Below are 26536 nucleotides of genomic sequence, written 5' to 3' on the forward strand. Positions count from 1 at the left end.
ATTAGATCACTTTCTTACACCATTCACAAAAATAAACTCAAAATGGATGAAGGACCTGAATGTGAGACAGGACACCATAAAAACCCTGGAGGAGAAAACAGGAAAAAACCTCTTTGACCTCAGCTGCAGCAATTTCTTCCTTGACATATCTCCAAAGGAAGAGAATTAAAAGCAAAAATGAACTATTGGGACCTCATGAAGATAAAAAGCTTCTGTACTGCAAAGGAAACAATTAACAAAACTAAAAGGCAACCAACTGAATGGGAAAAGGTATTTGCAAATCAGATAAAGGGCTAGTATCCAACATCTATAAAGAACTCACCAAACTCCACACCCAAAAAACAAAGAATCCAGTGAAGAAATGGGCAGAAGACATAAAGAGACACTTTTCCAAAGAAGACATCCAGATGGCCAACAGACACATAAAAAGATGCTCAACGTCACTCATCATCAGGGAAATACAACCACACTGAGATACTACCTCACAGTGGTCAGAGTGGCTAAAATGAACAAATCAGGACACTGCAAATGCTGATGAGGATGTGGAGAAACAGGAACCCTCTTGCACTATTGGTGGGAATGCAAACTGGTGCAGCCATTCTGGAAAACAGTGTGGAGGTTCCTCAAAAAATTAAAAATAGATGTACCCTATGACCCAGCAATAGCACTGCTAGGAATTTACCCAAGGGATACAGGAGTGCTGATGCATAGGGGCACATATACTGCAATGTTTAGAGTAGCACTTTCAACAATAGCCAAATTTGGAAAGACCCTAAATGTCCATCGACTGATGAATGGATAAAGAAGATGTGGTTTATATGCAGAATGGAATACTACTTGGTAATGAGAAAGAATGAAATCTGGCCATTTGCAGCAATGTGGATGGAACTGGAGGGTATTATGCTAAGTGAAATAAGTCAGAGAAAGATACCATATGTTTTCACTCATATGTGGATCTTGAGAAATTTAACAGAAGACCATGGGGGTAGGGAAGGAGAAAAAAAAAAGAGTCACAGAGAGGGAGGGAGGCCAACCATAAGAGACTGTTAAATACTGAGAACAAACTGAGGGTTGATGGAGGGGGTGGAGGAAAGGAAAAGTGGGTGATGGGCATTGAGGAGGGTACTTGTTGGGATGAGCATGGGTGTTGTATGGAAACCAATTTGACAAATTATATTGAGAAAAAGATTTCATGTTAAAAAACATTATATGTTACAAGTCATGTATTCTTACAGTATATTTAAGAATGTATATTTAGGGGCGCCTGGGTGGCTCAGTCGGTTAAGCCTCCGACTTCAGCTCAGGTCACCATCTCAGGGTCCATGAGTTTGAGCCCTGCGTCGGGCTCTCGGCTGATGGCTCAGAGCCTGGAGCCTGCTTCCGATTCTGTGTCTCCCTCTCTCTCTGCCCCTCCCCTGTTCATGCTCTGTCTCTCTCTGCCTCAAAAATAAATAAACGTTAAAAAAATTTTTTTAATAAAAAAAATTAAAAAAACGAATGTATATTTAAAGAATTTATATTCAAAGTATAGCTTAGTGAATCTAGTGATAGTACAGTGACAGTATAGCTTATTTAAAGTTTACGTTAGCTGCTTCACACAAATGTCAAAACCAAAAAGCAGCAATAATCATGCATAAATACTGTAACACTAAACCACTGTGCAGGCTGGGAGAAGGATGAGTAGCAAAAAGTCAAAGCTATAAAGGTCAATACTGTATAATGGTTTTAGTAGCATTTAAAATGAAAAATCCTTGCCTGGATTATAGATGACTCCTCATATTTATTCTCTGAAAATGTCTTTCATTTTTGTTTCTTTAAGACATGTGAATACAAAGCAAATATCATAATCAAATATCATGTGTGAAATAAAGGCTCCCCTCCTAGCTATTCCTGTTATTTAGACATTATTTGAGACATTTTGTGGAAAAATGTTTATGTTTAATTACCTATCTTTCATTTTTTTAATTAAAAAATCATATGCTCATTGTAAAGAATTTAGATACAGAAAGTAAAAAATGACTAATCTTTCAAGTAATTTTGATCTTGTTCTCTACATGTGCAGTTATTAAATGTGGTAGGCATATGTTTTATACACATATAACTTTATACACATATTTTTATACACATATAAAATTATTAAATTTTATGCTAAATTCAGGAGAGGTCTGACATTTAAAAACATATGTGGTTCTAGGTAAATATGTCTGAAAAACTTTTAGCAAATAATTTAATATACAAAACATATATTTACCTTCCTTAATTCCCTAAATATCACTACCATGATTAAATAAATCTGAAAATAAAAGTGTTCAGTGATCAATGGCAGCTATTTTGAGGAATTTCTAAAGGGTTTTAAATAGGTAAATAATATTGAGAAAATAGGCAATTAATGCTGACCAGGTCAGAGAGTCAATAGGGCACTAGAGGATGGACTCTCTAGTAGATCAATGAGAGATCCTGACTCAGAGCTGTGAAAGAGAACAAGGGCAAGCCATGATGGGGCCAGGTATTCAGGAGGAGACAAAGGACCCCTGGAACTGTGTGGCTCACACAGGGAATAAGTGTATCTGTCACCTGGAGGTTCCTACTAGCTAATGAAAGTGGGGGATTTGCTGGTTCTCCTAGACAGTGTTCTAAATAATTTTAGAGTGTTGCCAAAAAAAAGAAACCTCTGAAACCACTTGGTGAAATGACACAAAAGGCTCAGGAAAGCAGCTGTGCCTCCCTGTAACTCCCCTTCTTTTCTTCCCACTGGAAAGCACAACTCTGTTCAGACTCAAAGAATCTGATGATCTCCTAGGTTGAGGACAGAGGAATGAGTAAGTCAGAGACTCTTATAATGTCCCTTGCTAGTGATTCTCACAGAGGTGGGTGCAGTTCACCACCAATGCATCACTTGTGCTATGTTATTTGAGGACCCTGAAGACACCATCTTGTTCAAAATATTTGTTCCACTTCAGGTGCCTGCTCCCAGCTTTAGAGCCCCAAGGAGCTCCTGCATGGGGAGAGGAGAAAGGGAGTAGTGGCAATCATCTGCTGGCCAGAATTGTATGTGACACATGTGCTTTTCCTACCATATTACCTACCAACACTAATTCTTTCTAGAAATATAGGCAAAGGCATAGAAAAGTTATCAGACACAAGAAGAAAAACAACAGCTTAAGAGAAGGAAAGCCAAAGTGAGAAATCATGTAAATGATCATATACATGATATAAATGATCCCTACCTAAGCAAGGAAAAGGAGAGAATTCAAAGATTACCATACTATTTGCAAGAAGTAAACAGCACAATGTTTATAAAATTCTATATTAGCAAAATTAGCATTGATATGTAAGAGCAAGACAAAAAATATTTTAAGACATAATAGTACTCAGAAAATATATTAACCTATGTACAACTTTCTGAAAATCATCCGAGGAAGTACTCTATCAAAAGAGATAGAAATTCATGGGGTGCCTGGGTGGCCAGTTGGTTGAGCGTCCGACTTTAGTTAAGGTCATGATCTCACGGTTCATGAGTTCGAGCCCCGCGTTGGGCTCTGTGCTGACAGCTCGGAGCCTGGAGCCTGCTTCAGATTCTGTGTCTCCCTCTCTCTGCCCCATCCCTGCTCATGCTCTGTCTCTCAAAGATAAATAAACATTAAAAAAAAATTAAAAAAAAAAAAGAGACAGGAATTCAAAAAAAGTAAGGGCAAGGGGTGGCATGTAAGTAAAATGGTAGCAATAAAGCTGGTAAAACTTGTTAAGTTTAAATAATCATTGATAACATGGTTTTGAATTATTAAGAAAGAATTTGCAAAACAGAAGGCACAAAATTAAAACTGAATTAATCACCAGAAAAAACACTTCCATATTATTTCAACAGAATCTTGAAACAAGCAGGGAAGTAAAACCTTTCTAAATGTGTCATCTCACTTGGGAAGTAAAAGTAAACACACTTACAATTATAAAAGTGTGAGGGAAACAGGGTCAGATATTTGTTAGAAATTGGAGTTAAGTCCTGGTAGCACTGAATTAGAATGCAGAACCTTCCAGTGCAGCTGACAAAAGAGGAAAAAGAGCTAGGAATCAATTCTGATTCAAGGGAGTTTTACTTTTCCCTTGCCAATTTCTTGAATGTCCTTAACTGAAAAACAGTGACTTTTAGCACAGGCTAGTTTGAACATTAGAGTAACAGTGCAATTTTAGAGCAAAATCAATGGTGGACATTTTAGACGGCTTTGAAAGGATAATTATATACTAGTAAGTGTCTGACTTAAGGCCAAAAACTAATAATCAAAGGAAAGAGTGGAAGGGCATTCCAAAACAACTAGAAGGTTATTTTTCCCAAATGATTGCTTCAAATTGGTACCTCATTTCCCATGACCTTTTTGTAAAGTATGTTATTAATATTTATGTTAATATCTTTCATGTAAAGTTACCTTGTTTTCTAAAACTAAAACCTCCTGCACCAACTTGGCTCTGGGTCTGAGCTTGGAGATGTGTGGAGAAAACTTTCTTCAGGATACTGTTAATTAGATGCCAGTGCTATCCAGTGGTCCCCCCATCCTGACTCAGGCTAGGAAGTCACAGGCCACAGATTCTCAAGAGACTTTTAGGTATTTAAACTGTTTACATGGAATTTTTCAAATTATACAAAATTAGAAATATACAAAGGACCCCACTCACACTTCACACAAGTTCAGTGGTCAACAACACATAGCCAATCTTGTTAAATCTACCCTCCATTTCCTACTTCCCTGGATTACTTTAAAGAAACACCTCAACCATGTCATTCCATTTTCATGTAGTTTGTTTCATTATTTAATTGTTTAAATAAGTTTACTTTTTCCTGAGCAGTACCATCATGTATTCATGTATTCTGTTACTGTATTTGTGGTCTACTCTAAAGATAAAAACTGCAAAGATTTCATCAGGACTAATTGTTTTGTTATTCAACAGATATTTCTCCAGGGCCTGCTATACATCAGACATTAGTATCAACAGAAGTAAACTATGCACATTCTACTTCATACAGAATAAATATTCTGGCAACTATATTGACTCATAAAAGAAGTGTGTGTTCCTTTATGAGGAGGTGAGCTTTACTGCAAGGCATTCAAGCAGATGCTGGCTGAGGTGCTGCATTAGGGTAGACTTGGGCAAGATGCCTTCTAAGGCCTTTCCCATATCTAAGATTCTGATTGTTCTGTAATTTCTAAAAATGTAAATAAACAAAGGAAGGACTGAAGATCCTACACTATATGTATGTATTTTCCACATGGACAATTTCCAAATGATCAATATAAAAAAAAATGTGAGACCGGTTTTTGCTTCATATGAGAAACTGCCTCCTTTCTTTAGCATTATTATTATTATTATTGTTATTATTACTTTATTATCATTATTATTATTATGAGTAGGGATCTGGATCCCTTATCACTGTAGGAAAATCTTATGCTCTAATTTAACTTTATTTCACTGACAATCTCTGCTCTAGGAAAGAGTCTACAGGAATCAGCAAGGGAAGCAACAGCATCACATGCCCTCACACTAACTCAGATTTGGGAGTATATCACAAAAACTCAATCATATTTTTTCAAGAGCACAAAACAAGTAATTTTTAGTAGAAAAGTAGTTTTAAGGCTTGAATAAAACAACCTGCTGAATGCAAGGGTGAACCTGATTTGTCCTAACCATATACAAATTAATACCCCTTTCACTGGAATTCTTCCTTACTGCTCAATGAGTAACATCTATTGTAGAAACCGTTAATTTTTAATCCATACAGACACACAAAAACACTTCAAATTCAGATGAACTAAGCAATAAATCTGTGGTTTTTTGGAAACTTTAAACTTGAGAAAATAGTTTCTTCAAAGTACACTGGCAAAACTCAAATCAAGGACACAAATAGTACAGCTATCTAATTACACAGAAAAAAAAAGAGAATTATTACTGTGAGTTTCAATATAAATTTTTGAGACAAATAACATTTATTCTAGGTTGGAATAAAAAGATGATTTTCACAGCATCCCATTAAGGTCATGAGAGAGAACCTCTCTCTTACTCATTGCATGATGTTCTTTCTGTACATTTTTCGTTTATAAGCCTGGGAAATTAAGTATTTCTAGTCACAGAGAATCCTAAAAGATAGGTAGATGTGAGAACTTAAGCCAGGGCAGAGTAACTAGCTCACTAAGGTTAAATATTCTCTTTTCAAGAAATGAACTATTGACTAGCTATAGCTCTGACATCAGAGAACAGGTAAAGGTGCAAACATGTCCTTGAAATGGAGTTTCATCTTTTGGTAGAATGCTTCCTAGAGACAGAACATGGGCCTGAGGCATCAGGCATTAGGCCCTAGCACCATTGGGTACTAGGGGGAATACTTTTATTGTCTTAAAATTTTTTTTTTCACATTTATTTATTTTTGAGAGAGAGAATGAGAGAGCACACTTGAGTGGGGAAGGAGCAGAGAGAGGGGAAGACACAGAATTCAAAGCATCTCTAGGCTCTGAGCTGTCAGCACAGAGCCCATCGCAAACCCACAAGCTGTGAGATCATGACCTGAGCCAAAGTTGGACGCTTAACCAACTGAGCCACCCAGTTGTCCCTCTGAGCCACTCAGGTGCCCCAAGAGGGAATACTTTTATGTTATGTTATGTTATGTTATGTTATATTATGTTAATTTTATTTTTAATATTTTTTAAATTTACATCCAAATTAGTTAGCATATAGTATAACAATAATCTCAGGAGTAGATTCCTTAATGCCCCTTACCCATTTAGCCCATCCAACATCCCACAACCCCTCCAGTAACCCTCTGTTTGTTCTCCTTATTTAAGAGTCTCTTATGTTTTGTCCCCCTCCCTGTTTTTATATTATTTTTGTTCCCTTTCCCTTATGTTCATCTGTTCTGTGTCTTAAAGTCCTCATATGAGTGAAGTCATATGATATTTGTCTTTCTCTGACTAATTTTGCTTAGCATAATACCCTTTAGTTCATCCACGTAGTTGCAAACAGCAAGATTTCATTCTTTTTGATTGGTGAGTAATACTCCATCGTATATATATACAATACATCTTCCTTATCCATTCACCCATCGATGGACATTTGGGCTCTTTCCATACTTTGGCTATTGTTGATAGTGCTGCTATAAACATTGAGGTGCACGTGCCCCTTCAAAACAGCATACCTATATCCCTTGGATAAATAACTGGTAGTGCAATTGCTGGGTCATAGGGTAGTTCTTTAATTTTTTGAGGAACCTCCATACTGTTTTTCCAGAGTGGCTGCACCAGTTCGCATTCCCACCAGCAATGCAAAGGAGATCCTCTTTCTCCACATCCTCGCCAACATCTGTTGTTGCCTGAGTTGCTAATGTTAGCCATTCTGACAGGTGTCAGGTGGTATCTCATTGTGGTTTTAATTTGTATTTCACTGATGATGAGTAATGTTGAGCATTTTTTCATGTGCCAGTTGGCCATCTGGATGTCTTCTTTGGAGAAGTGTCTATTCATGCCTTTTGCCCATTTCTTCACTGGATTATTTGTTTTTTGGGTGTGGAGTTTGGTAAGTTCTTTATAGAGTTTGGATACTAACCCTTTATCTGATATGTTGTTTGCAAATATCTTCTCCCATTCTTCCAGTTGCCTTTTAGTTTTGCTGCTTGTTTCCTTCTCTGTGCAGAAGCTTTTTAGTTTGATGAGGTCCCAGTAGTTCATTTTTGCTTTTATTTCCCTTGCCTCTGGAGATGTGTTGAGTAAGAAGTTGCTGTGGCCAAGATCAAAGAGGTTTTTGCCTGCTTTCTCCTTGAGGATTTTGATGGCTTCCTGTCTTCTGTTTAGGTCTTTCATCCATTTTGAGTTTATTTTTGTGTATGGTGTAAGAAAGTGGTCCAGGTTCATTCTTCTGCATGTTGCTGTCCAGTTTTCCCAGCACCACTTCTGAAGAGACTGTCTTTATTCCATTGGATATTCTTTCCTGCTTTGTCAAAGATTAGTTGGTCATATGTTTGTGGATCCATTTCTGGGTTATCTATTCTGTTCCATTGATCTGAGTGTCTGTTTTTGTGCCAAGAGGGAATACTTTTAAATTAAGATAGCCAGGGATGTCTGGGTGGCTCAAGTTGGTAAAATGTCCAACTCTTAGTTTTGGCTCAGATTATGATCTCATGGTTTGTGAGTTCAGGCTCTGCATCCGGCTCTTCATTGACAATTTGGAGCCTGCTTGGGATTCTCTCTCTCATCCTCTCTCTTCCCCTCCCCCATTCGTATTTTCTCTCTCTCAAAAAAAAAATTAAAAAAATAATTCAGATAGCCAATTCATGCCTTGAAAAGTAGCTGGCCAATTGTTTAACATAAATTTCCTAAATGCCTCCTATAAGCCAGGCCCTGTGTAAGGCACTGGGGAATCAAAGACAAATAAGGCACAGATACTACTTTCAAGTCGTTTCAACTACCATAGCATACTATGAGAAAAAGATGGTAAGCAAGTGACCTAAATATAGATTTCAGAGTGCTTCTCAAATAGCCTGGAATAGATGGGAGTTGGGGGTGGAAAGGAGATTATGTTATATTAAAATAAATGGGGACTAGGAGTATGCTGTCATTGACAAATGATAATTCTAGGGCACAGAAGAGATATTTTAAGATGTATGCTTTTGTTGAATCTCCCCTTGGCAACCAGAGTCTGCATTAGTTGATGGCTGTACTAGACTTAGTTATGTATCTGTGGGGGACCAAATTCTAAACTCTTACTTTAACAGTGCTTGTTTCAATTCAATTGATTGAAAACGAGTTATTTTAATTACATATACATTTAGTGTCAGCAAAAATTTTAAGGATTCCTTGCCTTTTTATCTAGAGGATTAAAGTTGAAGGAAAATCGCTGAAAAAAAACACTTTAAACTATGTAAGTTAATAACATGACAACATACAGGATAATTTAAATTTTTTTTAGCTCTAAGATAGCCAAATAATATTCCCTTCAAAATGGCAAATGAGAGCATACAGTCACATGGATAAAAAGTATAGAAATGGGTAGACTCATATATCCATATTCTGCGACTGCAGTAGTAATGAAGACGGGAGTCACTCTTAGTTCATTCAAATAAGAATGAATTTGCTGATTAAAAAGGAAAATTATATTTTCTGTCATTTTCATTTCTCAAAATAAATTTCCCAATATTCATTCATTATTCTGTTGCTTTTCTGTATTCAGCTACTTATGCCCATTTTAAAACTGTAATACTTATATGAAGTATGTGTCACTTCATTAACAAATGACTGCTCTTGATGGCTATCTTAGTGTTGACTATAATAGTAACACAAAAACAGTAATTTCCCATAGCAATTCATGATAAAACTCTCAGAAAACTAGAAATAGGGTAAACTTCCTTAACACAATAGAGAGCATCTACAAAACCCAATAGCTAATAATATCATAATTAATGGTGAAAGAAGGAATGCTTTCCCCCAAGATCAAAAGCAAGGCAAGGATGTCCACTCCCACCAATCTTTTCAACATAGTAATGGAAATTTTAGCCAGGAAAAGAAAAACAAAAAAGGCATAGATTGGAAAGAAGAAATAGAACTGTCTCTCTCTGGGGTGCCTGGATGGCTCAGTTGGCTAAGCATCCAACTTCGGCTCACATGATGATCTTGTGGTTTATGAGTCTGAGCCCCAGGTTAGGCTCTGTGCTGACAGCTCAGAGCCTGGAGCCTGCATCCAATTCTGTGTTTCCCTCTCTCTGCCCCTCCCCTGCTTGCATCTGTCTCTCTGTCTCAAAAAATAAACACTAAAAAAAAAAAAAAAAAAAAAAAAGACTCTCTTTGTAGATAACATAATTGTCCATGTAGAAAATCCTATTGAATCTTAAAAAAACCTCCTAGAGTCAATAAAGAAGTTGAGCAAGATTGCAGTATACAAGACTAACACACAAAAAAATCAATTGCATTACTAATTACTAAAAACAAACATGTGGAAGCCAAACTTAAAAACACAGCATTTATAATCACCTAAAAAATGTAAAAGATCTCTGGTGAACATACGTGTCAGCTGGAGGAGATGGTTAGCATGGTTGGGAACAGGTAACAATGAACAAATAAATAAATATACAGAGGAAAGTGGGAGCCGGGTTTCTCACTGCTAGAGAAGATATATACAGACAGAAAAGATTAGAAAGAAGTCTTGACATGCTGTGTTGGATCCGAAATGGAAGTAATGGCATTAAGTTCATGGTTTTATAGTAAGTGAAGGTGATGTATACACATATATACATACACACATATAGTTATAGATATGTATATTTGTGTGTTGAGTATATAAAGCCATATCTGTATTTCCTGCTCTGTCCATTGAGAGAAGCTAGAAGAAATGACAACTCAGAAACAACCAGCGCACTGAAAATTTAGAACATGGCTTTTAAATACCATCTTTTACAAAAGGAAATGGGGATCCTTGGGAGAGAGAAGATTCTAGACTTAGGGCAAGGTAAGAATAAGAGGAGTCTGGAATATCTGTCTATCCCAGAGAACATGTAAAATAGATATAGGAGCCAGCCTGAAGGAGCTCCTACTGCTTCTACTGGGAATACTTTTAACATTAAAGGAAATGATTTTATTTATTGAATAAATAAATATGAATACATAGATCTATACTGATAAATGAATACATAAATACATGGGAGAGAAGCAAAAGATCTTCCTTATAGTAGAATGCCAACTATAAATGTGGAAAGAATGTTGGAAATAGAGAATTACTCTTTGACAACTATCTTAGAGAAGGCAATCACAAAGAGGGAAAAGAGTGAATTTAAGGTGGAGAGTCCTGGTGGTCACTAAGATGATCAGAAGCTCAAGGTAAACATTTTGGTGGTGAGATAGACCAACATCATGTGCTTCCTGATATAATGCACTGAGAAATGCACAGCACTGGTTATGCAATTCTATGCAGTAGAATTTCTGCAAAGAATGTATGACCTGAGTGGAAAGAGAAGAAACAGGGTTATGGTACAGAAGAAGGCCTGTATTCTTTAAAACTGATAAGGATCTAAAAAAGGAATTATTCCATATTGAAGAAGTCTGCAAAGATGTGACAATTAAAGAGGGAATTCCTTTATAGAATCCTGAAACAGAAAAAAAAATCATTGTTAGGACAACTGGAAAAGTTTGAAGAGTCTGTGTATAGGATGGTAGTGTTGTAACAAAGTTGATTTCCTGATTTGGAGAGTTGTGTGTGTAACACACATAGGGGTGTGCCCTTATTCTTTGGAAACTTTGAGTTGACAGACGGAATACAAAAATAAATGTTAATAATTAATAATAAAACATATGAAACAAATACTCACCAATGACTTTAACAAAATAAGCATCTGCTTCAAAGTTATTTTTTAGTGTATGGATGGAAAAATCATTCTTTGTATATCCTTTACTTAGTACTACAATGTCCAAGATTCCCTGGAAAAAACATAAACAAAAGTCATAAGAACAAACCAGCAGACTGAAAAACTAATGAAAATACATGTATGTTTATCATGTAAGTTTAAACCTTATTTATTCAACTTGATGTTTAAAATAAAAATATTATTAAAAGTATAAAACCTTAGAGAGGGGCAAACCAAGAAACATACTCTTAACTATAGAGGACAAACTGATGGTTACCAGAGGGGAGGTTGGTGGGGTAATGGGGGAAATAGGTGATGGGGATTAAGGAGGGCACTTGTGATGAGCACCAGGTGATATATGGAAATGCTGAATTACTATAGGGTACATTTGAAATTAATATTATACTCTTTGTCAACTAACTGGAATTTAAATAAAAACTTAAAAAAAGAAAGACCTTGGCACAATACCCTCCAGTTCAATCCACGTTGTTGCTAATGGCAAGATTTCATTCCTTCTCATTGCCAAGTAGTATTCCATTGTATATATAAACCACATCTTCTTTATCCATTCATCAGTTGATGGGCATTTGTGCTCTTTCCATATTTGGCTTTTGCTCATTGGGGTCCATGTTCCCCTATGAATTAGTACTCCTGTATTCTTTAGATAAATTCCTAGTAGTGCTATTGCTGGGTTGTAGGGTAATTCTATTTTTAATATTTTGAGGAACCTTCACACTATTTTCCAGAGTGGCTGCACCAGTTTGCTTTCCCACCAAGAGTGCAAGAGGGTTCCCGTTCCTCGACATCCTTGCCAGCATCTGTTTTTTCCTGAGTTGTTAATTTTAGCCACTCTGACCAGTGTGAGGTGATATCTCGATGTGGTTAAGTAAAGTCAGTCAGAGAAAGCCAGATAACATCTGTTTTCACTCATATGCAGAATTTGAGAAATGTAACAGAAGACCATGGAGGAAGGGAAGGGGAAAAAACTAGTTTCAAACAGAGAGGAAGGCAAACCATAAGAGACTCTTAAATACAGAGAACAAATTGAGGGTTGATTGGTAGGGGGTAGGGGTAGGGGAGAGGGGAAAATGGGTGATGGGCATTGAGGAGGACACTTGTTGGGATGAGCACTGGGTGTCATATGTAAGTGATGAATCATGGGACTCTACTCCCAAAGCCAAGAGCACATTGTTTACACTGTATGCTAGCTAACTCGACAATAAATTATAAAAAAAAAAAAAAAAAAAAAAATTCCCCGTGTTAAAAAAACCAAAACAAAACCTTGGAAATAGTAAAATATAAACAAAATGAAAAAAATCTGTAATTTTAATCCCTGGAGATAGCTGTTAACATTTTAGTAAATTTCTTTCTAGTCATATTTGCATGAATTTTTAAAGGCCTATGAAACGGAAGGCCAAATTGTTTCCAACCGTCAGAGAAAGAGAGCACCTTTTTAACTGTCCTGGTAACCACGGCATATTAACATTACTTTTCTGTAAAAAAGAGGGAGGCTTTGCTGATTATACTGGGGGGAAAAGGTGTGCTCATTTAAATTCCATTTCACTATTATTTATTTATTTATTTATTAAACTTTTTCTGAGTATACCTGACACACAATGTTACATTAGTTTCAGGGGTACAACACAGTGACTCAGCCACTGTATACCTTATGCTATGCTTGCCACAAGTGCAGTTCATTCCACTGATTCTTAATCAAACTGATCATTTATCATATTTTTTCATATGTTAGCCACATATGTTTTTTCTGTAAATTCACTATGTTCTGTTTTTCCAGTGGGAGTTTTTGGTGACTTATATCAGTTTGCATAAACCCTTCTTATATTAAAGATATTAGTTATTTGAGTCTTTCATAAATAATTTTTTCCCCAGATTTAAAAACAATTTAAATTTCATTTATGATGTTTTTTATGTGCAAAAATTAAAAATTTATTTGTAGACAATTCTCTTGAGTTTTTTCCCCTTATGTAGTTATTTAGTTATTTATTTACAAACCAAACTAAACCAAACCAAACCAAACCAAACCAAAAATGGGGTTAGGAGACATAAATGTCCTGATGGGCACTGAATTTTTTTTTTTAATATAATTTATGGCCAAATTGGCTTGCATACAACACCCAGTGCTCATCCCAACAAGTGCCCTCCTCAACACCCATCACCCATTTTCCCCTCTCCCCCACTCCCCCATGTACCCTCAGTTGGTTCTCTGTATTTAAGACTCTCTTAAAAAGACATGGGATGGATTTTTTAAATAATCACATTATTTTACAAGGATATACTGTGATATATTAACTCTGGAATTTAATACATTTGGTATCAGAATTTATTATTTTTCTGCATGGTAAACTGGCTTTTCAAATTAGACTGGAGGAAACCAGTGCCCTGAGGGCCTTTCATTGTCACCTGGCAACTGCAGATAGAATCATAGGAATCCTTGGCAATAGTTCACAAAGTTAAAAGGGAGTAGTACTTCATTCACTCTTCTGTGATCTTGTACAGGTTTAAGACCCTGTTATCTGTTGGCTGTGCTTTTGTCTACTGGTGCATATACACATTTGCCCGTCTCACAGCATGATTCTCTAGTGGCTTAATCTAAATAGGCACAAAATGAGATAAAGGCGTTTTCATATTTCACTGTACTGATCAGCTAGCGGTGTCGATAAATTTGTTCCCTGTGCCATCTAACATTAAAAGGGGCTTTCTTTAATTAACTCATTAGCTTTCATTATCTCATCTACATTTTCTGGTCAAACATGGTGAAGTGAAAGTGAGATGAAGTGGACGGCAATTAGACTCCAAACATGCAGGAGACCTCTGAACTCACATCTTCATAAATGTCAAAGAAGGTGGCAACCATGGCATCTCTGATTTGATTTAGGTCCATCAGCTCCCAGTAGACTTTAAACATACGATGTGCCCCTTCACAGCTTGCGTTATTACATGGAACATTCTCCAGTAAAAAGGCCTGCTGATTGCTGTAAGATAAAGGAAAGGCATTTAGTTAATATAACACACCATTGCTGTGTTGCATCAGCTGTGCTGTATGTCCTAGAATCAAAGATATGATAAATGGTATATAGTGAAATGGTATGAAAAAAGCTCCACATTTTATTATTTTACTGTGTCATAAAAAACTGAAATTGTTGGCTATACTTTGTGAGCCTTTGACAAAAATCCTGAGGCTAATTGGTTGCAAGCCTCTCCTCTTATGTGGAGTTTCCAGGTCCATCCCTCTTTCTTCCCTTGCTAATCCATAGCCATTGACCATGTGGTTCCATTTCTGAGTTCCTGGACACTGCCATTATCCCTTCTGATGTGTATAACTCCCCAAATGAATATTTGCATTTTAAATGGAACCACCTGATATCCCCAAGTCTTGTAAAACCCAAAGCAGTGAATCTACAATGATAGAATTTCCACTTCCAGACAGGCAGTAGGGTGGATATTGCTTAGGTCCTTTCAGACAAAAGCACTGTACTTTGTACGGTTATGAAATCTTCCCTTTTATATGTGGCTCTATAGGCAAAGTGGTTTTGAGCTTAGATTCTGGAGGCAGATTATGTGGATTCAAATTCTGACTGTCATTTAGCTGTTATTAACCTTGAGTAAATTAGTTAATCTCCTGAAGACTCCTATCCTTATTTGTAAACTGAGCAATGAGTACTTATATTAGGGGTGCCTGGGTGGCTCAGTAGGTTAAGCATCTGACTCTTGGTTTCAGCTCAGGTCATGATCTCATGGTTCATGAGACGGAGCCTCATGTCAGACTCTGCTAATAGCATGAAGCCTGCTTGGGATTCTGTCTTTCTCTCCCTCTCTCTCTGCTGCTCCCCTGCTCACACTCTCTCCCTCTCTCTCAAAAATAAATAAACTTTAAAAGAGTCAAGAATTATAAAAAGAGTTGTTATATTATAGGATTGTTATAAAAATAAAATGAAATACTGAATGCAAAATACTTAGAACAATTCTTGTTATCCAGTTAGATCTCAGTGAAAGTGTTTGTTATCACCATTCTTTTTTTTTTTTTAAATTTTTTTTTAACGTTTATTTATTTTTGAGACAGAGAGAGACAGAGCATGAACGGGGGAGGAGCAGAGAAAGAGGGAGACACAGAATCTGAAACAGGCTCCAGGCTCTGAGCTGTCAGCACAGAGCCCGACGCAGGGCTCGAACTCATGGACTGTGAGATCGTGACCTGAGCCGAAGTCGGCCGCTTAACCGACCGAGCCACCCAGGCGCCCTTGTTATCACCATTCTTATTTCTATAGTGCAATACCATGCCATGCAAAAATATTTCCTTTAGAAATAGAAGTAACTTTTGCAGTGTGATTTTATGTGATGGTTCCTATTATAGGCATTTCCCAATGTATATAGTTCTTTACTTCCCTCTACTTATGCAAAAAGTAATAGGCTAAAGGTATTAAACTTTACTAGTGCTCAATTTTCTCTAATAGTTATTTTAAATAAAACTAAAAAGATATTTCCTTTTTTCCATATGAAAATACAACTTTGGGTATTAGCCTGAATCTGGACACTTTGGAAAAGAAAAAAAAATGAGGAAAATTTCTTTCTGTTCAACACAGTAAGGGAACCTATGTATAAAATATTCAATTTGTATAATGTACTAAATATATAATTGACTTCAAATTATTCTAGATAAAAAATTCCAACACAAATAGTTTAGAATAATTAACAAAGGAAAAAAACCCTCCCAGGTTGTAACAATTACCTGGAAAGCAATGAGGTGACTTTGCTCAAGACCTAACATATAACAGAAGGAATAATCATTTCTTCTTTGTCTCCTGTGTAGTAAGTGATTTTTAAATTATAATTTGTAATATTCTTCCCAGGTAATTTATCCATCGTACCTTTTTAGCCATGTAATTTTACTAGATATTTCACGGAAATGAAGACTATTCTAGTTTGTTATTAGGAGATCATATTAAAACATGAGGACATGTGATAAAGGTAGCATTTCTACAATCTTCTGTAACCATAGTATCATACTGGTCAACCTTTTGAGTGACTGTGCTGTACTAATTTCCTGTTTCAAAGTGAATGTGTGGATTTCATTATTATAACTCTGGCTGCAACTTAAAATACACAATATAATCTACAACATTGTACAATTTAAAATGTCATTTTAATTTTTGTTATGAGTTTGTGAAGAGTATAAATGCCATGTACCATGGTTCTTGTCTCAATGCTCACTAACTACCTTGGTTTTGCAGTATTGAACTTGGGGTCTGTAAAATTTCAGTCCTTTAAAGTTTTACTGAACCTACAGGCACAGTCCAACATCTCACTTTTATAAATAAAATTTCATTTAAGCACAGGAAGGAAAAACCTTGATCCATTTGGGTTTGAAATCTATGAGAAGAAATGATCTTGCTTATTTAGAGTCTGTCTCTTGATGTGTTCTTGTCAATTACAACACATGTATCTTTTTAAAAACTGTTTTTTCAAAACTATTACAAAGTTATTGCTAAATTCAAGTAACAGAGACTTTAAAAAACAAAATTCTTCTTTTCTAGGGATAACCATTGTTACTAATTTGGTATGCATGTTTCCAAACCTTCTAGAAACGTACAAATATGTAAGTATATATATCCTTAAAAAAACCTATTTAGGTTCTACTATACAGATTCTTCTGCAACTGATTTCTTTATGTCCCATAATACAGCATACACAGGCAGAAAGGGATATAGTCTGAATGAAGACTTCTGATATCTATTTTGAAAAGACCCCTCAGAGAAGTTGTACTAGTTTGTATCTCCCAGCAGTAGCCCATCAAATTGCCTGTTTTTCCACATGTGCATTCTTTCCAATGGCTACTCCACAATATGGCTAAGCCATCATTCATTCATTTTAACACCCTGCTATTGATAAGTAGTCTTCAATAGTTTTCCGTTGCAGCATGCCACTCATTCACACACCTATAAATATGTTATTCTCCCTTGGGAATTTGTACATAAATTTCCAAATGATAGTTATGTGGTCAAACAATATGCATATTTTATATATCCATAGGTTAAGTGAAATGGTCCTCTAAAAAATGCACCAATTTGTACTTCTAGTGTATGGGTATATCACTCTTCATATTTTGCCAATGTTAGTGTTATTGCTTCCTATGCTTGCCAGGTGGGTAGCTTAAAAATCTCATTCTCCAGATTATAAGAGAAGCTGAGTATTACTTTCATATATATCAGCTATTTGTGCTTCTTCTGGGAACTGGCACTTTAATATATTTTTATTAATTATTGATTTTCAGGACATCTCTGAATGTTAGGGACCCTAACAACTTACCTGTTACTCTGACATCCTTGTTTGTAACGTAAGGGTAAAAACAGTATATTAATTCAAAAGGTTGTTTTAAGGATTAAATTAAAAAGTACAGAATAAATAGTTCAGTGTAGTACCTGGAACACAGCACAGCACACATTCAACATATGCTATTATTATTATTGCTATACGTGCTGTAATTATTACTGATATGTTATAAACGTTTTGCCCCAGCCTTTTATTTTGTTTTAAAAATTTATGGTGTTCTTCACTGAAAGGTTTATAATATTACAGTCATTTATGTCAATATTTTTCTTCATGGCACTGTAAGAAATGTTAAAGTCCATTGTGCAGATGGAAAATGAAACCAGATGAATATTACATTTATACAAAGCAGTGAAAATGTTAAATATATAGGCAAATAAATATTTTTTATTGTTTAAATCTCTTTAAAGGTAACAGATAATTAAACAACACAGTGTGACATGAATGATATAAGTAGATGTAAAACATGTGAAACAACAGCACCAAGGTCAGAAGGGGAGAAATGAAAATGTGCTATATTGTGTGGTTTTTCAACTGTATGAGAAGTGGTATGATATTGTTTGGAGAGAGACTGGGATAAGTTAAAGATGCATCCACTAAAATGACAAGATAAAGTTAATAATTTAACAAAAAAGACAAAATGGACTCATAAAAAATGCTCATCTAATTCAAATGAAGGCAGAAAAGGGAAAAGGCAACACTGCTGGTGGGAGTGGAAAATGGTACAGCCGCTATGACAAATGGTATGGAGGCTCCTCGAAAAACTAAACACAGAACTACCATATGATGCAGCAATCCCACTTATATACTGAAAGGATCTAAAATCAGAATCTCAAAGAGATATCTGAACTCCCATGTTTGCCACAGCAGTATTTACAGTAGCTAAAATATGGAAACAATCTGAATGTCCATCAGTTGATGAATGGAGAGAATGGGGTGGTGTGTGTGTGTGTGTGTGTGTGTGTGTGTGTGTGTGTGTATGTATGCGTGTGTGTGTGCTGGAAAATTACTCAGACTTAAAAAAGAAAGAAATCCTGACATTTGAAACATTTGAACCTGGGGGACATTACACTAAGTGAAATAAGCCAGACACAGGAAGACAAATACTGTATGATTTCACATGTAGAATCTAAAAACACTGAACTCTTAGAAACAGAAAGCAGCATGGTAGTTGCCAGCAGCCAAGGAGTAGGGGGAAATGGGAGATGTTGGTCAAAGAATATAAATTTTCAGTTATAGGATGATTAAGTTCAGGGGATCTAATGTACAGCATGGTGATGATAGTTAACAGTACTGTACTGTATACTGAAAACTGTTATGAGAGTAAAGCTTTAATGTTCTCACTATAACAACAAGGATAAGAAAATGGTAATTACCTGAGATGAAGAATGTTAACTAATCTTAATGTAGTAAACATTTTGCAATATACATGTATGTTTATCATATTTGCACATCTTAAATTCATACAATGTAATATGTAAACTATATGTCATAAGGCTGGAAAAAAAGAAAAGAGCAATCAGCAACAGTGACATTCAAAAATATTTGGAAGTTAAATGCTACTAAAAATCTACTGGTAAAAGAAGGGATCAAAAGGGAAATTACAAAGTACTTTGAATTGGACAAAAATGAAGACACACATATCAAGATTTGTATTATGTCACTAAAACAGTATTTAGAGGGAAATTTATAACATTAGATACTTCGCTAGGAAAGAAGAAAAGTCTCGAATGACCTCAGTTTCTTTCTTAAGACAGTGGAACTAGAAGAGCAAATGAATAGTGAAATAAGAAGACAGGAAATAATGACACAGAGAAAAGCAATTAAGTAGAAAACAAAAACAGTACAGAAAATCAATGAAACCAAAAGATGGTTTTTTGTGAAGAATAACTTTGATAAACTTGATAACTTGATAAACCTCCAAATGAAATGGAAGAAGACACAAAATACAACTATCCTGAATAAGAGAGGTAACACCAGTACAGAGTTTACTGGTATTAAAAAGATAATAAAGAAATGTCACGAAAAACTTGTACCAATATAATTGACAAATCAGATGATTATCACAAGGGTGAGTAGAGTACAATAAGATATTTTGAGAGACAGAGACCATATTCACCTAACTTAAACATTATAGTACATTATAATTCTATTTTATTATTAGTTATTATTGTTAATCGACTATGCTTAATTTACAAATTAAACTTTCTCATAGTTCTATATATATAGGAAAAAATAGTATATATAGGGCTCAGTGCTATCAGCAGTTTCAGGTATACATTGGGGGGTCTTGGAACATACTTCTCATGGAGAAGGGGTGAGAGGTACTATAATATCAAACAAAATTTCAGCAGACTTTTTTTTTTTTTTTTGCAAAAATTGAAAAACAGCCTAAAATACAATAGAAAATGCCAAGGATCTAAAATAGCTAAAATAATTTTGAAAAAGAGTAAAGTTTGAGGACTTACACTGTCTGAATTTACTACTCATATAAACAAACAACAGTGAAATAGCTGTGGTTCTGTTGCAAAGAGGAACATCAGAACAGAATAGAGTGAAGAAATATACCCACTGATATACATATGGCCAACTGGCTTTCATCGAAGTACAAAAGCAATTGAGTAGAAAAAGGAATTCTTTCTTCTTTCTTTCTTTTTAGTTTCAAGAGAGAGACAGAGTACGAGTGGGGGAGGGGCAAAGAAAGAGGGAGACACAGAATCTGAAGCAGGGTCCAGGCTCCAGAGCGCGACATAGGGCTCGAACCCATGGATCGTGAGATCATGACCTGAGATCATGACCTGAGCCGAAGTCGGATGCTTAACCAACTGAGCCACCCAGATGTTCCTCTTCTTTTTTTTTTTTTCTTTTCCTTTCCTTTCTTTCTTTTCTTTTTTTTTTTTGGAATTCTTTTCAATAAATGGTGCTGGAACAGTTTACAAAAAAAGAAACTTGGATCCATACAGAAATATTAACTCAAAATGGATCACAGACCTAAATATAAAATGTAGGACTATAAAAAAATACTACAAGAAGGCACACGAGAAAATCTTTGTGACTGAGTTAGGTAAAGATTTCTTTCTTAGATATGACACTAAAAACCACAGCCCATGTATGAATTTTTAAAAAGTTAAGCACTTCTTGCCCTTTAAAAGACACTGTTCAGAGAACAAAGGGATAAGCTAGAGATGAAAGAAAATATTTGCAAATAATAGTAATAAAGGATTTGTATACAGAGAGCTTTCACAACTCAGCTGAGAAAACAAATATCCTGGGGCACCTGTATGGCTTGTTGGTTAAGGGTCTGACTCTTGATTTTGGCTCAGCTCATGATCCTAAGCTTGTGGGATTAAGCTCCATGGTCAGTGTGGGGCCTGCTTAAGATTCTCTCTCTCTCCCTCTGCCCCCCTCCCCAGCTCTCATACATACATTCTTTGTCTATAAAAGAGAGAGAGAGAGAGAGAGAGAGAGAGAACGAACAAATGTCTCAAATAAAAGGCAAAAGATCTGAACAGACACTTTACCAAAGATCTATGAAAAGCAAATAATTACATGAAAATATGTTAAATAATCATCAGTTATTAGAGGAACTGAAATTAATACTACAAAGAACTACACTACAAACAAAATAGCTGAAATTAAAAAGACTGACCATACCAATGTTGAAAATGTGAACCAAAAAATTAAATGTGCACCTTCCAAAAGACCAAACATTCCATTCCTTGACATTTGCCCAAGACAAATAAAAGCTTGCATGACTTTTATAAGAGTGATCATAGTAGACTATTTTTAACAAACAGACCTGGTAAGAACCCAATGTCCGGCAACATGTAAATGGATATAATAAGCAAATTGTGATATACCTGTACAATGGAATACTCCTCAGCTATAAGCAACAATGAACTAAGATACATGTTAACAGCATGGATGAATCTCAATATTATAATGCAGAGTGAGAGAACCCAGACATAAAAAAGCATAAAATCCACGATTTCACTGATACAAAATAGAAAATGCAATCTAATCTACAGAGATGAAAAGAAGATTGGTGGTTGCCTGTGGGATGAGGGAAGGGTAGAAGGAGTGGAAGAGTAGCTTACCAAGGGTTAAAAAGAAACGTATGGGTTGTGTATATGTTCTTTATCTTGACTGTAGTATTATTTTCATAGGTGGTATATGTCAAAACTTATCAATGTACACACTTTAAAGACACGCACTTTACTTTGTCAATTAAACCTCAATGAAGCTTTTAAAAAATGTTACTCCTTCATGACAAAAAATGAAACACAAGCAAGAAAAGAAAAACTAATCTTGGCATCATTCAAACGAAAAACATTTGTGCCTCAAATGATACCATCAAGAAAGTGAAAAGATGATTCACAGGCTGAGAGCCAATTTTTGCAAATCATGTATCTAACAAAAGGGACTTGTATGTAGAAGATACAAAGAATTTTTAAAATTTATTTATTTATTTATTTATTTATTTATTTATTTATTTGGAGAGAGAAAGAGAGAAAGCATGAGTGAGGGAGGGGCAAAGAGAGTAGGATAGAGACAATCCTGAGCAGACTCTGTGCTGTCAGTGCAGAGCCCAGCATAGGGTTTGATACAGTTGGATGCTTAAGTGACTGAGCCACCAGGTGCCCCAAGAATTCTTGTATCTCAATGATACAAAAGCAAATACCTATATTGTAAATGTGGGCAAAGGATCTAAATGGACAATTATTGTTTGGGTGGCTCATTTGGTTAATTAAGCATTTGACTCTTGATTTCAGCTCAGGTCATGATCTTATGGTTTGTGAGACTGTGCCTCTTGTAGGTCTCTGGGCTGACAGTGTGGAGCCCAGGTGGGATTCTTTCTCTCTTCCCTCTCTCACAAAATAAATAAATATTAAAATAAATAAATAAATGGACAACTATCAAAGGAAGATATACAAACGGCCAAGAAGCACATGAAAAGCTCAAAATCATTAGTCATCAGGAAACTTCAAACCACAATGACATAATATTTCATACTCATTAGGATAGCTATAATAAAAAAGACAAATGCCGGTGAGGCTGTGGAGAAGCTGGAACCCTCATACACAGCTGGGGGAAAAGTAAAATGGTGCTGCTGCTTTGGAAAACATTCTGGTAGTTCCTCAAATGGTTAAACACAGAGCTCCATTCCACTTCCAGGTATATCTCAAGAGAAATGAAAACATGTCTGCACAAAAACTTATATATGAATGTTGATAGTAGTATTATTCATAATAGCCAAAAAGTAGAGACAACTCATATGTCACATTCACTAGATGAATGAATAAAATGTGGTAAATACATACAATGGAATATATTCAACAACAGAAAGAAATGAAATAGTGGTATGAAAAACATGCTACCGAATAGATGAACCTGGACCCATTATTCCAAGTCAAACAAGCCAGTCATAGAATATCATGTATTATTTGATTGCATTTATATGAAATGACCAGAATAGGTAAAACGAGAGAGAGAGAGAGAGAGAGAGAGAGAGAAAGAGAGAGAAAGAGAGAGAGAGTAGATGAGTGGTTTTCTAGGGCTGGTGAGACTGGAGACTGACTAAGGTACGTGGGGCTTCTTTTCAGGGTAATGAAAATGTTCTAATAGTGATTGTGGTGATGGATACGCAACTCTAAATATACTAAAAGCCACTGAATATAGAGGCAATGGGTGAATTGTATAGTGTGTGAATTCTATCTCAATAAAACTTATGTTAATAAAAAAACCCAGAATAGCAGAAAGTTTTAACCCATTAAAAAATCCATGGGAAATGTTTAAAAGACATAAACATGTAAAATGCACATATCAAATGCCCTTTCTCTGAATAGGCTGGTATTTGCACATCTAGCATGCAGCCTTTTGAGTCTGGTTTTAATTTCTCTTTCAAGTCTATAAAATTGGTAGTGTTTCTTGATACATTACCACTTGACAAAGTTTGGTTTATTCTAGGATGTTAATATGCTGTGTGCATCTGTCTTATTTCTCATTAAGAAAGGTAGCTGATGGATCATTTAACTTGAAGTTTGATTTTCTCCCTGGCTGCTCTTAGAGCTTGTGTGTCCACTTTAGTCATTTCTATCTCCAGTGAGTTCTGCTCTTCTAGATTGTCCTTAACTCTCTTCCTCTTAATTCCCCAATTTCATTATCAGCCTAGGTTCATATGGAAGGAAAAGACCTTCATTTTGAGGGTATGTCTATCTTTCTGTGTAAACCTTAAGAAAGGCAGCTCTACACACAGAAGAAATACAAATTAAGAAACACAAATATGTCCATTAGGCATACTCTAAAAATAAAATAATTCTTTTATTTTTGAATTGCTGCTCTGAAACCATGCTGCCAGCTACTGGTAAATGCAGAATCCTTGGCTAAGCTAATATAACAAAGTAAAACTTCCACTTTGAAACACTAAAAATTATTGAAGTCTTTCTGTAATACAGACTTACAACTGGAGATATTCAAAAGAGATGATAAATTTGATATCCAGAACAAAGTTCACTTGGGCTCTGGGTAAAAGCAATACATTTATTCCCCAAACAGCACCTAGGATGTAAGATTCAGTGGGCACAGAAAATGTTTCTTGAATGAAAGGAGGAAGCAAGCATGTTTTTGTAGAGCAAGGCCAACTGAAAGGCAAAACTTAACAGGATATAAAACTTACTGCTAACTGTTCCTGTTAAATTATTGGTTAGAAAAGATTTTGCCATGTTTTAATATATCTTTATTCAAAGATGTACTTTATACTGGCCAACTTGGTAGCTGCTACAGCACCTTCTTTCTAGTTATTATATGTATTTTTTTATTATGAAAAATGAAATATAAAATGTGATCATTTTAATTGTTAGTTGGGTGAGAGCAAAAACAGGATATTCAGACTTTAAGAATGAGAAATTCATGGATATAACACAATTTATAAAGTACACATGCAAAAGGAACAAGGATATGTTAGGAAATTATACCAGTTCTGGTTTAGATGTAGGGGAAAGGGAAAGAGGAAATGAGGAAAGAGGGAAATGAAGGACGACCTCCACATTTCTGGTTTGAATAATGTAAGTGATGGTACCACCACCTGAGATAAACAGTACACTATGAACAGGTTTCGGGGAGAGAAGATACTTTCAGGTTTGGGGTGCCATAGGTACAGCTTTCAGGGGAAGATCTATCAGGCACTAATACACACAGGTATAAGGTCTAGACAAAGGGATTTAAAAGTCCTAAGCTTATAAGTGGCATTTAGAATAGCCAAAGTAGGTGATGAACAGGCAGGAGAACAAAGGGCTGAGAATGCAACCCCAAGAAACACCAGTAGTTACAGTGGCCCAGAGGAAAAGGGGTTCTCAGAAGAGATGGTATAGGAGCAGTTAGAGAGGGTACAGAGAGAACCAGAAGAATTTTAGGAGTAAACCATCAACAACCAACAGTAGGCAAGAATCTGGTGACATAAAGACTAAGTGCTCACTGGATTTGTCAGTTAGAGGTCATTGGGGCTGAATGAGATATTTAGTAGAGTGGAGTGGGCTGACGCTAAAATGACAGGTGAATCTGAAGTGATTATAGTAGAGATTGTCCAGAGTCACATTTTTTTTTTTTTTTAATTCTGGAGAGACTTGCAATTACTTAAAGAATAAAGGAAAGAGGGTGGAATGAGAAGATTTTGAAGACAAAGGATGCAAAGATCCAGAGGATCCAGATGGAATTGAAATGGAGATGGCATCACAGAGGGACAGAGAAATCGATGAGGAAACTATTACAGTAACTCTAGGTAGGGACAAAGTGACTTGATCCAGGGAGGTGGCAGTGATGATGGAAAAGAAAGGTAATTTAACTTTTCTAGGCTAAAATGATTGGGGCCATGATAATATCTTTGTAGTAAACTGGGGATTATGAGCAAGGGTTGGATGTAAAGAGAAGGGGAACTATGATTATGGTTGGATATCTACATGACAGACAAGACAAGGTGTGAGATACAGATCTGGGAGTTATTCACTTAGAGGTTAAGATAACTTGTGCTATAAATCTGAATGGAATAGCCCAGGAGAGAAATACAGTTAAGAAGTGTCAACAGCTGAAGATTCCACCTTGTAGAATGTCCTTGGGGGCAGATAAAGGGTAAAACAAAAAAAAAAACAAAAACCAAAACCCAGTGATTGAGAGAACATGTCATTCAACATTAGAAATGATTTCTTTGAATATGTGAACTTTAGCTAAATACAACATCTCATGTGATTTTTTTTGAATTATGCTGTATGACAGTGCAAGCATTCAATTACTAAAGATTGGTTAAACCAACCCAATGGATTATTTTACAATTATTAAAATATTACAAAAGTAATTATTGACATAAAATTGTTCATAATACGTTAAGTGAGAAAACATGTCACAAAACAGTATTAATGGTATGATCTTGTTTTGTAATACAAATGGAACACCATGCACATACTCATACACACACTCGTGAGCACACAGAGACTTAGAGCAGGTTTTGGAAGGATACATACCCAAGATGGATACATACCCAAGATTAATGGTGGTTGTCTCTTGGTAGGCAGGGTTTTAGGCATGTTTTACTTTATTTCTTTTGATATGTACTTATATTTCTGTAGTAAGCAGAAAACAGTATTTTCTTACAGTCCCCAGTCATTCTCACATCACCTATTTTAATTCACTGCATAATCTTAGCACTACTTTATATTTTTCCTATTTTTGATTTGCTTGTTTATTGCCTACCTTTCACAAATTTATCTCTCTTATTCACACTTGTATCTTCAGCATCCAAAGTCTGCTTCAATACAATAGGCACTCAATAAA

The 26536-nt window shown here is 35.7% G+C and overlaps 1 protein-coding gene across 1 annotated transcript in view; it reads right to left on the minus strand.

Annotated features, from left to right (window-relative positions):
- Positions 1-26536, minus strand: part of ITFG1 (integrin alpha FG-GAP repeat containing 1) — a 342370-nt gene that overhangs the window by 115431 nt on the left and 200403 nt on the right. The window contains exons 11-12 of the mRNA XM_007096707.3: positions 14211-14361; positions 11333-11441 (exon numbers count right to left, since the gene is read on the minus strand). Of these exons, the coding sequence (XP_007096769.1) occupies positions 11333-11441; positions 14211-14361 (260 nt within the window). The remainder of the gene's footprint in view (positions 1-11332; positions 11442-14210; positions 14362-26536) is intronic.

The sequence above is a fragment of the Panthera tigris genome, chromosome E2 (assembly GCF_018350195.1).
Source record: "Panthera tigris isolate Pti1 chromosome E2, P.tigris_Pti1_mat1.1, whole genome shotgun sequence".
NCBI classification, from domain to species: Eukaryota; Metazoa; Chordata; class Mammalia; order Carnivora; family Felidae; genus Panthera; species Panthera tigris.